This window comes from Pristis pectinata, chromosome 29, assembly GCF_009764475.1.
Source record: "Pristis pectinata isolate sPriPec2 chromosome 29, sPriPec2.1.pri, whole genome shotgun sequence".
Classification (NCBI taxonomy): Eukaryota; Metazoa; Chordata; class Chondrichthyes; order Rhinopristiformes; family Pristidae; genus Pristis; species Pristis pectinata.
In genome coordinates this window covers 19,308,628-19,321,709 of record NC_067433.1, presented here as the reverse complement: position 1 = coordinate 19,321,709, position 13,082 = coordinate 19,308,628, and the positions used below count along the sequence as shown (strand labels likewise).

Sequence of the window (13,082 nt, the reverse complement as noted above, 5' to 3'; positions counted from 1 at the left end):
CACCCGGAGGAAACCCATGCAGACACAGGGAGAACGTACAAACTCCTTACAGACAGTGGCCAGAATCGAACCCGGGTCGCTGGCGCTGTAATAGCATCATGCTAACCACTACACTGCCATGCCTGCCCTGCCATTTATCCCCCATTTATCAAACTGAGTTTCCATGGACATAGGAGGTAAGAAGACAGGTGAGGCACTGGAAGACTGGAACATAGATAACGAATGTTGTGCCTTTATTTAAGAAGGGCAGCAGGGATAAGCCAGGGAACTACAGGCCCGTGAGCCTAACATCAGTGGTGGGAAAGGTATTCGAAGGGATTCTGAGAGTGTCACGAACCAGCAACAAAAGAAACACACTGAGTCATGATTCAGTGTTAAAAACTACTTTATTAATAACTACTTACGATAATAAGAAAAATAAAAGTAAATATGTTAGAATGTTAGAAGTAAAAATGTTAAACCTTGAACATTAACCCCAAAAACTAAGCTCTTCGTGTGTGTGTGTGGCAAAGTCCCAAACTCCAAGTCCAGGAATGGTTCTTAAAGTTCAGTTCAGCAAGCCATAAGGTGAAACGTGAGCAAAGGCTTCTTCAACAACCACCGTTGTCTGAAGATAAGACGTAGATGTAGAAAACATAGAGAGAGTAATCATGCAATCCAAATGTTCCACGATGGAACCCAAACAACACCTCAGTGTTTACGGTAGTGACTTCCTCACCCTGAAAAGCATCCGACTCATGGTCATCCACACAAATACCTGTTTCCCTCTACAGGTCAGCAACAAAGTGAACTCCACCGGATTACTTCCAATTTCCATACGTGGATTGTAGTAACAGACACAGTTATTGTTTCTCATCCATCGATAGAGAAACTAGCAGGCTGGCGTCTCTCTCCTTTTTCTCTCTCTCTCTCTCTCCCTCTTTGACTTCGACTGACCTCTTCAACAACGTCATTACGTCCTTTATCTTCTGTTGACGTAAGCACGCCACACACACACACACACACACACACACACACACACACACACACACACACACACACACACACACACACACACACTACTACTCTATCTTAAAGGGACATTCACCGAGTCCGTAACAAGAGACAGAACTTATTTGAATTTGGAATGGCAAGGACTGATTAGGGATAGTCAGCATGACTTTGTGTGTGGCAAATCATGTCTTACGAATCTCATTGACTTTTCTGAAGAGGTGACCAAGAGGGTTAACAAGAGCAGGGTGGTAGGTGTTGTCTATGTGGACTATTGCAAGGCCTTTGACGAGGTCCCACATGGTAGGCTGGTCCTGAAGCTTAGATTACATGGGGTCCAGGGTGAGCTAGCCAATTGGATACAAAATTGGTTTGGTGTTGGAGGGAGGGAGTGTAAATGGAAGGTTGCTTCTCAGATTGGAGGCCTCTGACCAGTGGTGTGCTGCAGATTTTGGTGCTGGGTCCTCTGTTGTTGTCATATCTACTAATGATCTGGATGAGAATGTAGGTGACATGATTAGTAAGTCTGCAGGTGACACCAAAATTGGCGGTGTGGTGGATAGCGAGAAAGGTCGTCTAAGGTTACAGCAGGATCTAGATCAACATAGAAAGTGGGCAGAGGAATGGCAAATGAAATTGAAGTGCAAAGTGATACATTTTGGGAAGTTTAGGCAGGCCAGGACATGCGCAGTGAATGGCAGGGCCTGGAGACTGTTGTTGAACAGAGAGACCGAGGAGTACACAGGTGTTGGGCACGCTTGCCTTCATTGGCTGAAGCATTAAGTACAAGAGTGGGAACATCACGTTACTGTTGTACAAAACATTGGTTAGGCCGCACTTGGAGTATTGTGTGCAGTTCTGGTTGCCACGTTACAGATGTGATTAAGCTAGAGAGGATGCAAAAGATATTCACAAGGGTGTTGCTTGGATTGGAGAGCTTGAGTTATAAGGAGAGACTGGATAGGCTGGGTCTGTTTTCCCTGGAGCAAAGGAGGCTGAGAGGTGGCAATGAGAGAGGTACATATAATTATTAGAGGAACAATTAGGGTAGACAGCCAGAGTCTGTCTCCCAGGGTCAGGGTGTCTAAAAGCGGAGGGCATAGGTTTAAGGTGAGAGAGAGGAGGTTTAAAGGGGATCTGAAGGATAAATTTTTCACACAGAGAGTAGTTGGTGCCTGGAATGAGCTGCCAGAGGAGGTGGTGGAGGCAGGAACAGTAACAACATTTAAGAGTCATCTGGACAGATTCTTGAAAGAGCAGGGCATAGAGGGATATGGAATTAATGCAGGCAAGTGGGTTGAGTATAGGTACATACAACATGGTGGGCCGAAGGGCCTGTCTGTATGCCGTACAATGCTATAAATCTGTGACTCTATAACAACGAAGTGTAAGCAAAAACATGTTGGTTATGTATACAGGTAACAAGCTGGAGATTTGTATTAAAGATATATTTATAATCCTTTGCTGTTTGTTGAAAAATATCAAAAGCACTGTAGAGTGTAACATAAAAATTCTCCATCACATAACTAAGCACTGGAAATCTAGTCACTCTTATTTTTATTATCTCTTACAATAGCTAAGGTAATAAGCAATTGTGCTGCATAGTAGGTGGTCATGACAATTATAGTCTGAAATGGCACGGGAAAACACAGCAGGTTTGTAGCCAATGTCAGGTCCGATACCATAAAAAGCCAGGCTCCTATTGCACCAGTCAGCTTTGCTGGAGGCCATTGGTGATGGAACAAGATCTCTGCGTTGGCTCGCCAAGCCATGAGTCCAATCAGAGTGCAGTAGCAGCTGAGCAGCAGCACATCATATAGGTTTGAGCACATGCCGAGAAAGGTCAAACCCAGAATGACTGCAACAGCAACTAAACCTCCTGCTTGAAGATTCAGAGGCTTGAATCCAAAGGCCCACGTGTAGGTACAGTGAGCAAGAGCAAACATTGCCGCACCTGCAGTCAAAAAGAGACAAAGTCAGTCACTGTGATTCTCTTCTTGCTCATAACCAATGTAATGGAAGATTGATCTTGAAGCATCTGGCACATTTCTGCGCACAAGGGCCACACAAATGCAGTTTTTGTTGTAAGAAAAGAACTGTCTGGATGCTCCCAGCCATGTACTTGTTTACTTCAACCAGAAAGAATAAAACAAGGTAAATTAGGACGGTTAGAGTTGGCCCTAGTGACCTGAATTAACGAAGGAAAACGGACGAGGTTCCAGCTCCCCATCAGTGCGATGTTTGGCTTGTTTCAGTGTGTCATCATAGACGTAGGTGGATGGATGACGCCCTACAAATATTCAGATAGCCTACTGCCTCCTACTGCCCGGGCACACATGGAAATGGCCACCTGCATGAGGTACTGGATCTTACCTTACTTTAAAGAAACTTCCCGCGGAAAGACTGAGCAACTTTATAGCTATGGGAAAAGTTCCTTCTGATACTGAAGGAGGATTTATGAGTCGGTGCCAATCCTCAGAGATACCCCATCAACCAGTCTCCTGCCCGTGTCCCTGTAACCTGTTGTCTCTCCCAGGTTCATCAACTCTCCACTGATTCTCCCACCACACACCTACACTGGTGCTAACATCCAGTTCCCAATGAACCAACAACCAGCACATCTTCAGGACGTGGGAGGAAACCGGAGCATCCGAGGGAATCCCAAGCAGTCACGGCGAGAATGTCCAAGCTCCACACAGACAGAAATGGAGGTCAGAAGTTAACTTCTGCCACAAATATTTGTTGAGCCACAGTTCAAGTAGAGTTGCATTGGTTCCAAGGTGGAACATTTCCTTCTATTCTTTAGAGCTTTACTCTATTTGTCAAATTGACTATTGCTACATATCCCACATCCAATTCAGCAGCTGGACGGGTGGATCAATCCCTGGACACTCAGCAAAGGTTAGCAGGCAGGAGTTCCATCTGCTTCTGGATGAGTAGGGGTCACCTCAATCCCTTTACTCCAAGATGAATTAAGTTAATTTTGTGCCTGATGTGAAGATAAGTTGCCTTGGATCCCAGGTCAACTGTCATCAATTAGGGATAAACCACTGTATACATACACAACCACAGTATTCCACTTCTGTGTAAGAATCTCAGAAGCTTCCACTTACCTCCAATGAAAATTGCTTGATTGTCCACAAGAAGAAGTGCATCACCCATTGCTGAAAAGAAGAGGCCTACAAGCAGTTTCCGAACACTGTGGTGATGATGTACAAATTGTTTTCCATTCTCCAGAATAAAAATACACAAACAGATGATTGGCAAGACTTTGCTCAGTCCTTTCATCCAAAGTGGTATCGAGGATACGTGCCCAATGACTATGTAGATGCAGGCAGTTACGAAGAAAGGGACCAATTTTCGCATCTCAGTGTTAGCCTGCAGGCCAAGAAAACAGCCGATGACTATTGTCAATGTAATGTATTCTTTCCAGATCCCCACATCATCCCTTGAACCATTGGCACTCATGTTAATACCTATTTAAAATCCTTAATGTTCCAGAATCAAATATATTGAGACAACATTGTTATTCCAGAAGATCTTGAAGCCTGCCCAAACCTTAATTTTCTTAAAAACCTGGTACTCACTTCTTCTCTTCCCTTCATTTTATTCTCTTAAATATTTGTTCACCCACCTCATTCCTTGTTATCAGCCACACACAAAGTGCTGGAGGGACTCAGCGGGTCAGGCAACGTCTATGGAGGGAAATGGACGGTCGACGTTTTGGGTCGAGACTCTTTGTCTGGACTGAAGGGTCTCTTTCTCTCAGTCCAGACGAAGGGTCTCGACCTGAAACGTCGACTGTCCATTTCCCTCCACGGATGCTGCCCGACCCGCTGAGTTCCTCCAGCACTTTGTGTGTTGATCCAGAGTCCAGCATCTGCAGTCGTGTCTGTCTTTATTCCTTGTTATTTCTGCCCTTCCTCTATTTGTTATTAAGCTCTATGTTTGTTCATCAATCCTGCAGGCTTTTCTTTACTTCTGTTATTGCAAGTCCAGACCATAACCATCTCTTTTCTTTGACAGTGACATCCCTTAACCCTTTGCTGATTCCCCTGGTCTTTTTTATCCTGCCAGTTGCAGTTCTCAGTTCTTTACCTTTGCTTGTTAGCTCCAAGAAGCCCGCATTCTTTGGTCCCAAACTATTCCTTTCCCTGGACAATCATAGAGTCGTAGAGTCATACAGCAGGGAAACAGGTCATTCAGCCCATCACATTCATTCAGACCAGTGGGCACCCATCCACATTAATCCCACCTCCCAGCACTTGGTCCATAGGCTTCAATCCCTGGGTGATTCAAATGCTCATGCAGACACTTCTTAACCACTGTCAGTGGTTTTGCTTCCAGCACTCTCTCAGGCAGTGTGTTCCATGTACACACCACTCTCTGTGTGAAGAAGTCCCCTTCAAATTCTCTCTGAATTTCTGACCTCTTACCCTAAATCTCTGTCCTCTAGTTTTATTCACCTCTGATAAGGGGGACAGATTCTTGCAGTCTACCCTGTCTATACTCCTCATAATTTTATATACCTCAATCACGTCCTCTCTTAACCTTCTCTGCTCCAAGGACAGCAGACTTAGCCTCTGCAGTCTCTCCTAATGCCTCATCCCAGGCAATATCCTGGTGAATCCGCTCTGCATCCTCTCCATCACCATCACATCCTTCACTATCACAGAATTGGATGCTGAGGTCTGACCAATGTTTTATAAAGTTGGAGCATAACCTCCCTGCTCTTGTGTTCAATGCCCAGACTAATGCCCACTAGGACAGGCACAGTAGTGTAGCGGTTGGTGTAATGCTATTACAGCGCCAGCAACCCCGGTTCAATTCCGGCCACTGTCTGTGTAAGGAGCTTGTATATTCTCCCCGTGTCTGCGTGGGTTTCCTCCGGGTGCTCCGGTTTCCTCCCACAATCCAAAGACGTACAGGTTAGGAAGTTGTGGGCATGCTATTTTGGCGCCAGAAGTGCGGCGACACTTGCGGGCTGCCCCCAGAACACTCTACGCAGAAGATGCGTTTCACTGTACGTTTTAATGTACATGTGACTAATAAAGATATCTCATATCTTATCTTGTATCATATCTTATCATGGGTAGTATCCCATATGCATTCCTAACGACATTATCTTCCTACACTTCCACTTTCAAGGGTCTTTAGTCTTGCCTTCCTATGTCCCTCTGTCCCCTAATAATCCCAAGTACCTTACCATTCATGGTGCATGTCCCAGACTCATTAGTGCTCCCAAAATGCATCGTCTCTCATTTATCTGGATTAAACTCCATCTGCCATTTCTCAGCCCATGTCACCCACACATCAATATCACCGCGTAGCCTAAGACCTCTCTCACAGCACTGTCAACATATCCACATAACTGTGTCATCAAATCATTCACATATATTACAAGCAGCAAGGGTTCCAGCACTGATCCCAGTGGAACACCACTGGTCACAGGCATCCAATCACAAAACCATCCCTTTACCATGACCTTCTGTTTCCCATTGCCAAGATATTTTGGATTCAATTTGCCTTTGAACCCATGGGCCCTAACCTATTGGACCAATCTCATCGATACACTTTACTACCTCTTTAAAGAACTCAATCAGATTTGTCAGACAAGATCTGCCCTTGACAAAGCCATGCTGGCATTCTCTGATTAGTCCATACTTTTCAAAGTTTTTTTCCAAGTGACTTTTCAAAGTTCCCAGTCATTTCTCTACTGCTGATGTGTGGGCTCACAGGTCTGAAATTATCAGACTTTTCCCTGCTGCCCTTCTTGAAAAGGGGGACTACACCTGCTGTCCTCCAGCCTTCTGGTGCCTCACGTGTCCAGTGAAGATTTAAAAATCTCAGTTGGAACCCTACAATCGTTTCCCATGCATCCCATCGCAGTCTGGGTGAAATCAAAATGGGGAGATACAGAAGCCTGAAGTCCCACGCCACAAGGTTCAGGAACAGCTACTTCCCCTCAACCATTCAGCTCTTGAACCAACCAGCAAAACCCTAATCTCTACAGTTTAGCAATACTATGACCACTTCAAACACTTTGCACTAAAACAGACTTTTCTTTGTTCTAATTGTGTTCTTTCTTGTAAAACTTGTGTATAATTTATGTTTAATTCATGTTTTTCTCGTGAATGCTGCTTATCTGATGCTATGTGCCAGTAAAGCTGCTGCAAGTAAGTTTTTCATTGCGCCTGTGCACACATGTATTTGTGCGTGTGACAATAAACTCGACTTTGATTCATCAGTCCAGGGAATTTGTCCACCCTAGGGCATTGAGTATTTCCTCTTTATTTAAGAAGACCGGCACAAGAATTTCACTTTCCCCTTCACCGAGTTCTCCAACTACAAAGTCCATTTCCTTTGTGACCATCAATGAAAAGTATTCATGTATGACCTCACGTATCTGTTCTGACTCCATGCACAGGTTGCCCTAACAGGCCTTTCGGCCCACAATGTTGTGCTGAACTAATTAAGCTAACGACACCTATCTGCACATGGTCTGTATCCCTCCATTCTCTGCATATTCATAAGCCTATCTAAGGGTCTCTATCATATCTGTCTCCACCACCACCTCTGGCAGCACATTCCAGGCACCCACCGCTCTCTGTGTAAAAAATTTGCCCCGCACATACTCCCTTGAACTTGCCCCCCTCTCACCTTAAATGCATGCCTGTAGTACTTTTGACATTTCAACCCTGGGAGAAAGATACCATCTGTCTACTCTATCTACGTTTCATAGTTTTATAAACCTCTATCAGGTCTCCTCTCAGACTCCACCATTCCAGAGAAAACAACCCAAGTTTATCCAACCGCTCCTTATAACACACGCCCTCTAATCCAGGCAGCATCCTGTTAAACCTCTTCTGCACCTTCTCCAAAGCCTCCGCATCCTTCCTGTAATGGGCGACCAAAATTTAATGCAAAACTCCAGATGCAGCCGAAGCAGACTTTTATAACACTGCAAATATAACTTCCTGACTCTTGAACTCAATACCTCAACTAATTAAAGCAAGCATGCCATAACACCCAGTCGACTCATGCAGCCACTTTCAGGGAGCTACAGACTTGGACCCCAAGATCCCTCTGTGCATCAGTGCTGTTAAGGCTCCTTCCATTAACTGTGTACTAGTTATTCTTTTGTCCTTAGTATACTGATAAAGCACCTTAAGATTTACGTACCTTAAACCTGTCTACCTGTGATATTTCGTGACACCTCTTTGCCTTCCTATTTTCTTTTTTTAAGTGTTTCCCTACACGTTCAGTGCCCTTATTCTCTATATTTACTACTTACCTACTTTGCTCTCTTTATCCAACCCTCAATATCCTGGGTTCCCTCTACTTGTTACAATTCCTAACTCTGTAAGAATCTTAATAACTTCCATGACACCTTTCTTAGCTATGACACAAGAAAGAGATCATCATCTGATACAGGATAATTCACCCCCCCCCCCCCCCCACTTATCTTCATTCTGTCTCCATGAGACTTCCTTGCCTTTCCCAGGTCCGTGGTTGTTTTCTTTGGAACCCTGGAGACTCCTGTTGCGTGAGGTTGTAAGAAACTTGTACAGAGTGGCTAGTGATGATCTATCTTCTTAGCAGTAATGTCAATAAATAGAGTGAAGGTGCAGAGAAATTTCTTCACCTGGAACGTAATGCAGATTTGAAACTCTGCTAGAAGGGGTCATAGAGGCAGAAACACCTCCCACATTCAACAAATATTTGTGTGTGCATTTGAAGTGATGTTATCTGCTCAGCTACTATACCAAGACAGGTTAGATAAGATGGCTCTTCTACAGCCACCTTGGATATAATATGTAGAAGGGCTTTACATTTTTATTGTTTAATAGAAGGCCTGAGGGCCTGGGTTATAGGGAGAGGTTGGCCAGGCTAGGTCTTTATTCCTTGGAACATAGGAGACTGAGGGGGCGACCTCATAGAATTGTTTAAAATTATGAGAGGCATAGATAAGTTAGATGGTTGAATCTTTTGGGTGGTTGATAAGTTGAATCTTTTCCCCAAAACTAGGGGGCATAAGGTTTAGGGTGAGAGGGAAAAGATTTAAAAGGGTCCTGAGGGACAACCTTTTCACACAGAGGGTGGTGAGTATATGGAACGAGCTGCCAGAGGAAGTGGTTGAGGCAGGTACAATAGTATCATTTAACAAACACTTGGATAGGTACATGCAGGGGCGGGGCCTGGAGGGATACGGGCCGAACCCAGGAAATTGGGACCAGCTGGGTGGGCACCGTGGTCGGCATGGGGTGGTTGGGCCGAAGGGCCTGTATCCGTGTTGGATTGCTCTAAGGTTCTATGACTCTAAATAGTTAAAGGAATCATTGCAGTCTCAGCTTATTCTTTATAATGTCTTATTACATTCAGCTTTCTGGTGACGTCAGTACACTCCTTCAGTGCCAGCTCATATCACCAGCGATCACATACACTGCGATATCGATTAAAGCAACAAGAAGAGTTAATGTTCCAGCTTCTACTTACCACAGAGATCACGAGAGTGACACAGAGATCATTTTGAGAAATTGTTCTGTTTCCGTTGCGTTATTTACGTACTGAGAACATGGTGTGGGGTGGCTGGGATAGATTTCAATGTTAGTGATTTTGACATTCTTATCAGGAAATTGTTCCATGCAAATTGGAGCTATTTGCAGTATTTTGTAACTGTAAATTGGACATAAAAAAATCTTGTACCTGTTTTGAAGTGTTTGAGCCCATTTCCCGTGAAGCTTAGATTTAGACTTTGCTTTTCCTAAAGAGATTCACCCAAATGTTGGTTTAATTCTCTATCATATTTCAGTTTCTATATGCATGTGGTATGGTAGTGTAGCAGTTAGCATAACACTATTACAGCGCCAGCAAGCCGGGTTCAATTCCGTCCGCTGTCTGCAAGGTGTTTGTACGTTCTCCCCATGTCTGCGTGGGTTTCCTCCGGGTGCTCCGGTTTCGTCCCACATTCCAAAGACGTATGGGTTAGGAAGTTGTGGGCACTCTATGTTGGTACCGGAAGCGTGGCGACGCTTGCGGGCTGCCCCCAGAACACTCTACACAAAAGATGCACTTCACTGTGTGTTTCGATGTACATGTGACTAATAAAGATATCTTCTCTTATCAGTTGGGGGACTGCAAGGATTACTGTTTGCATCTGGCTGCAGGAACCAAATGTAATATTAACAGGTTTACTGATGACACAAAACTAAGTGGGGATGTGAGAAGTACTGAAGATACAAAGAGATGTCACTCTCAGGGAGTGAGCAACAACTGCCAGATGGAGTACAACATGGAAAATATGAAGTTGTTCACTTTGGTAGAAAACACGGAAATGCTGAGTATTTTTTAAATGGGGAGAGATCAGGAAATGTTGACGTTCACTAGGCCTGGGCTTCAATGTCTTGAGGAGGACTTCATAGAATGCATCCATGAAAGCTTTCTTGAACAGCGGGTCAGTGAACCTACAAGGGAAAATGTTATCTTAGATCTGGTCCTGTGCAATGAGACAGGTAAAATTAACGATCTTGTAGTTGGGGATCCTCTTGGGAAGAGTGATCATGGTATGACTGAATTTCTCGTACAAATGGAGGGTGCAATAGTTCGATCTAAAATCAGAGTATTATGCCTAAACAAGGGCGACTACAACAGGATGAGGCAGGAGCTGGCTAGTGTAGACTGGAAACACAGGCCATATGGTGGGACAGTTGAGGAACAGTGGAAGACTTTCAAAGAGATTTTTCATGGTGCTTAACAAAAGTATATTCCAGTTAAAAACAAGGACAGTAAGGGTGGGGAGAGCCAGCCGCGGATAACTAAGGATATAAAAGAAGGCATCAAGCTAAAAGCTCATGCATACAAAGTCACCAAGAGTAGTGGGAAACTGGAAGATTGGGAAAACCTTAAAAAGCAACAAAGAACCATGAAGCAAGCACTAAGGAAAAGGAAAATATATTATGAAAGTAAACCAGCATAAAATATAAAATCAGATAGTAAAAACTTTTATAATTATATATAGTGGAAAAGGGTGGCTAAATTGAACATAGGTCCTTTAGAAGATGAGACGGGGCAATTAATATTGGGTAATGTAGATATGGCCAAGGCCTTGAACAACTACTTTGTGTTGGTCTTCATGGTGGAGGACACATCTAACACGCCAAGGAGAGACATTATGGATGCGATGGGAGGTGACCTCGGTACAATCGCTGTCACTAAAGAGGTAGTGATGAGCAAGTCCCTTGGTCCTGATGGGATGCATCCCGGAGTAATGAAAGAAATGGCGTAAGTTATAATAGAGGTATTTGTAATAATTTACCAAAATCCTCTGGACTCTGGGCAGGTCCCGGCAGATTGGAAGACAACAAATGTCACACCAGTAAAGGATGTAGGGGAAAGACAGATAACTATAGGCCAGTTAGCTTAACCTCTGTAGTCGGGAAAGTGCTTGAAACTATCATTAAGGAAGAAATAGCGAGACATCTGCTTCCATCAGGCAGACACAGCATGGATTCGTGAAGGGCAGGTCGCATTTGACAAACTTACTGGAGTTCTTTGAGGATATATAATGAGCGCAGTGGATAGAGGGGAACAGGTTGATGTTGTGTACGTGGATTTCCAGAAGGCATTCGATAAGGTGCTGCATAAAAGTCTCAACCATAAAGATAAGGATGCATGGAGTTGGGGGTAAGGTATTAGCATGGATAGAGGATTGGTTAACCAATAGAAGGCAGAGAGTTGGGATAAATGGGTGTTTCTCTGGCAATCAGTGGTGAGCGGGGTGCCAGAGGCGTCGGTGCTGGGCCCGCAACTGTTCATGAGATACGTTAACAATTTTGAAGAGGGGACTGAGTGTAACGTATCTAAGTTTGCTGATGACACTAAATTGAGTGGAAAAACAAATTCCGCAGAGGATGTGGAGAATCAGCAGGGAGATATAGATAGGTGAAGTGAGTGGGCAAGGGTCTGGCAGATGGAGTACAATGTTGGTAAATTTTGGAAGGAAAAATAGAAGATCAGATTATTATTTAAATGGTGAAAGATTGCAGCATGCAGTTGTGCAGAGGGACTTGGGAGTGCTTGTACATGAATCATAAAAGGTTGGTTTGCACGTGCAACAGGTTATCAAGATGGCAAATGGAGTGTTGACCTTCATTGCTGGAGGGATTGAATTTAAGAGCAGGGAGGTTATGCTGCAACTGTACAGGGTACTGGTGAGGCCGCACCTGGAGTACTGCGTGCAGTTCTGGCCTCCTTACTTGAGGAAAGATGTACTGGCTTTGGAGGCAGTGCAGAGGAGGTTCACCAGGTACATTCCGGAGATGAGGGGGTTAGCCTATGAGGAGAGATTGAGTCGCCTGGGACTATACTCACTGGAATTCAGAAGAATGAGGGTGGATCTTATAGAAACATATAAAATTATGAAAGGGATAGATAATATACAGGTGGGAAGGTCGTTTCCACTGGTAGGTGAGACTAGAACAAGGGGACATAACCTCAAGGTTTGGGGGAATAGATTTAGGATAGAGATGAGGAGAAACTGTTTCTCCCAGAGAGTGGTGAATCTGTGGAATTCTCTGCCAAGGGAAACATTAAGTATATTTAAGACATAGTTAGATATATTTGTCTTTGCACAGTAGGGGAATTAAGGGTTATGGGAAAAAGGCAGATAGGTGGAGCTGAGTCCACGACCAGATCAGCCATGATCTTATTGAATGGCGGAGCAGATGGCCTACTCCTGCTTCTGGTTCTTGTGTTCTTATGTACACATGTCCCTGAAAAGGTGCAACAAGCAATTAGGAAAGCAAATGCTAGTTGGGGCTTTATAGCAAGAACAGACATGGTTAGATTTCTGGATATTAATAGAACTGGGGAACACAAGGATGGGCAGGAAAAATGGTGTTTGAGGTAGAAGACCAGCTGTGCTCCTGCCTGACTGGTGGAGCAGTATCAGTGGCCAGAATGGCCTCTTCCTGCTCCTATTCCTTAGGGACATCACTGGTTTTAATGACTTAACAATAGAAATTCTCCTGCTGCTCCTATTTCTCATGTTACTCACGATATAACGAAGAGGGGATCACACTGAAAGTAGTGAG

The 13,082-nt window shown here is 44.2% G+C and overlaps 1 protein-coding gene across 6 annotated transcripts in view; it reads right to left on the bottom strand.

The window, feature by feature from the left end:
* Positions 1-501: 501 nt before the first annotated feature.
* Positions 502-13,082, bottom strand: part of LOC127584303 (lysoplasmalogenase-like protein TMEM86A) — a 29,277-nt gene continuing 16,696 nt past the window's right edge. For 4 of the 6 annotated variants that reach the window (XM_052040993.1, XM_052040988.1, XM_052040989.1 and 1 more), the window contains 2 exons: positions 4,104-4,368; positions 502-2,944 (listed from right to left, as the gene is read on the bottom strand). In XM_052040993.1, coding sequence (XP_051896953.1) covers positions 2,532-2,944; positions 4,104-4,356 — 666 coding nt within the window. In that variant the 5' untranslated portion in view covers positions 4,357-4,368 and the 3' untranslated portion in view covers positions 502-2,531. Of the gene's footprint in view, positions 2,945-4,103; positions 4,369-9,486; positions 9,656-9,696; positions 10,455-13,082 lie in introns of those variants that run through there. The other 2 variants (XM_052040990.1, XM_052040992.1) reach the window with 2 other exon arrangements.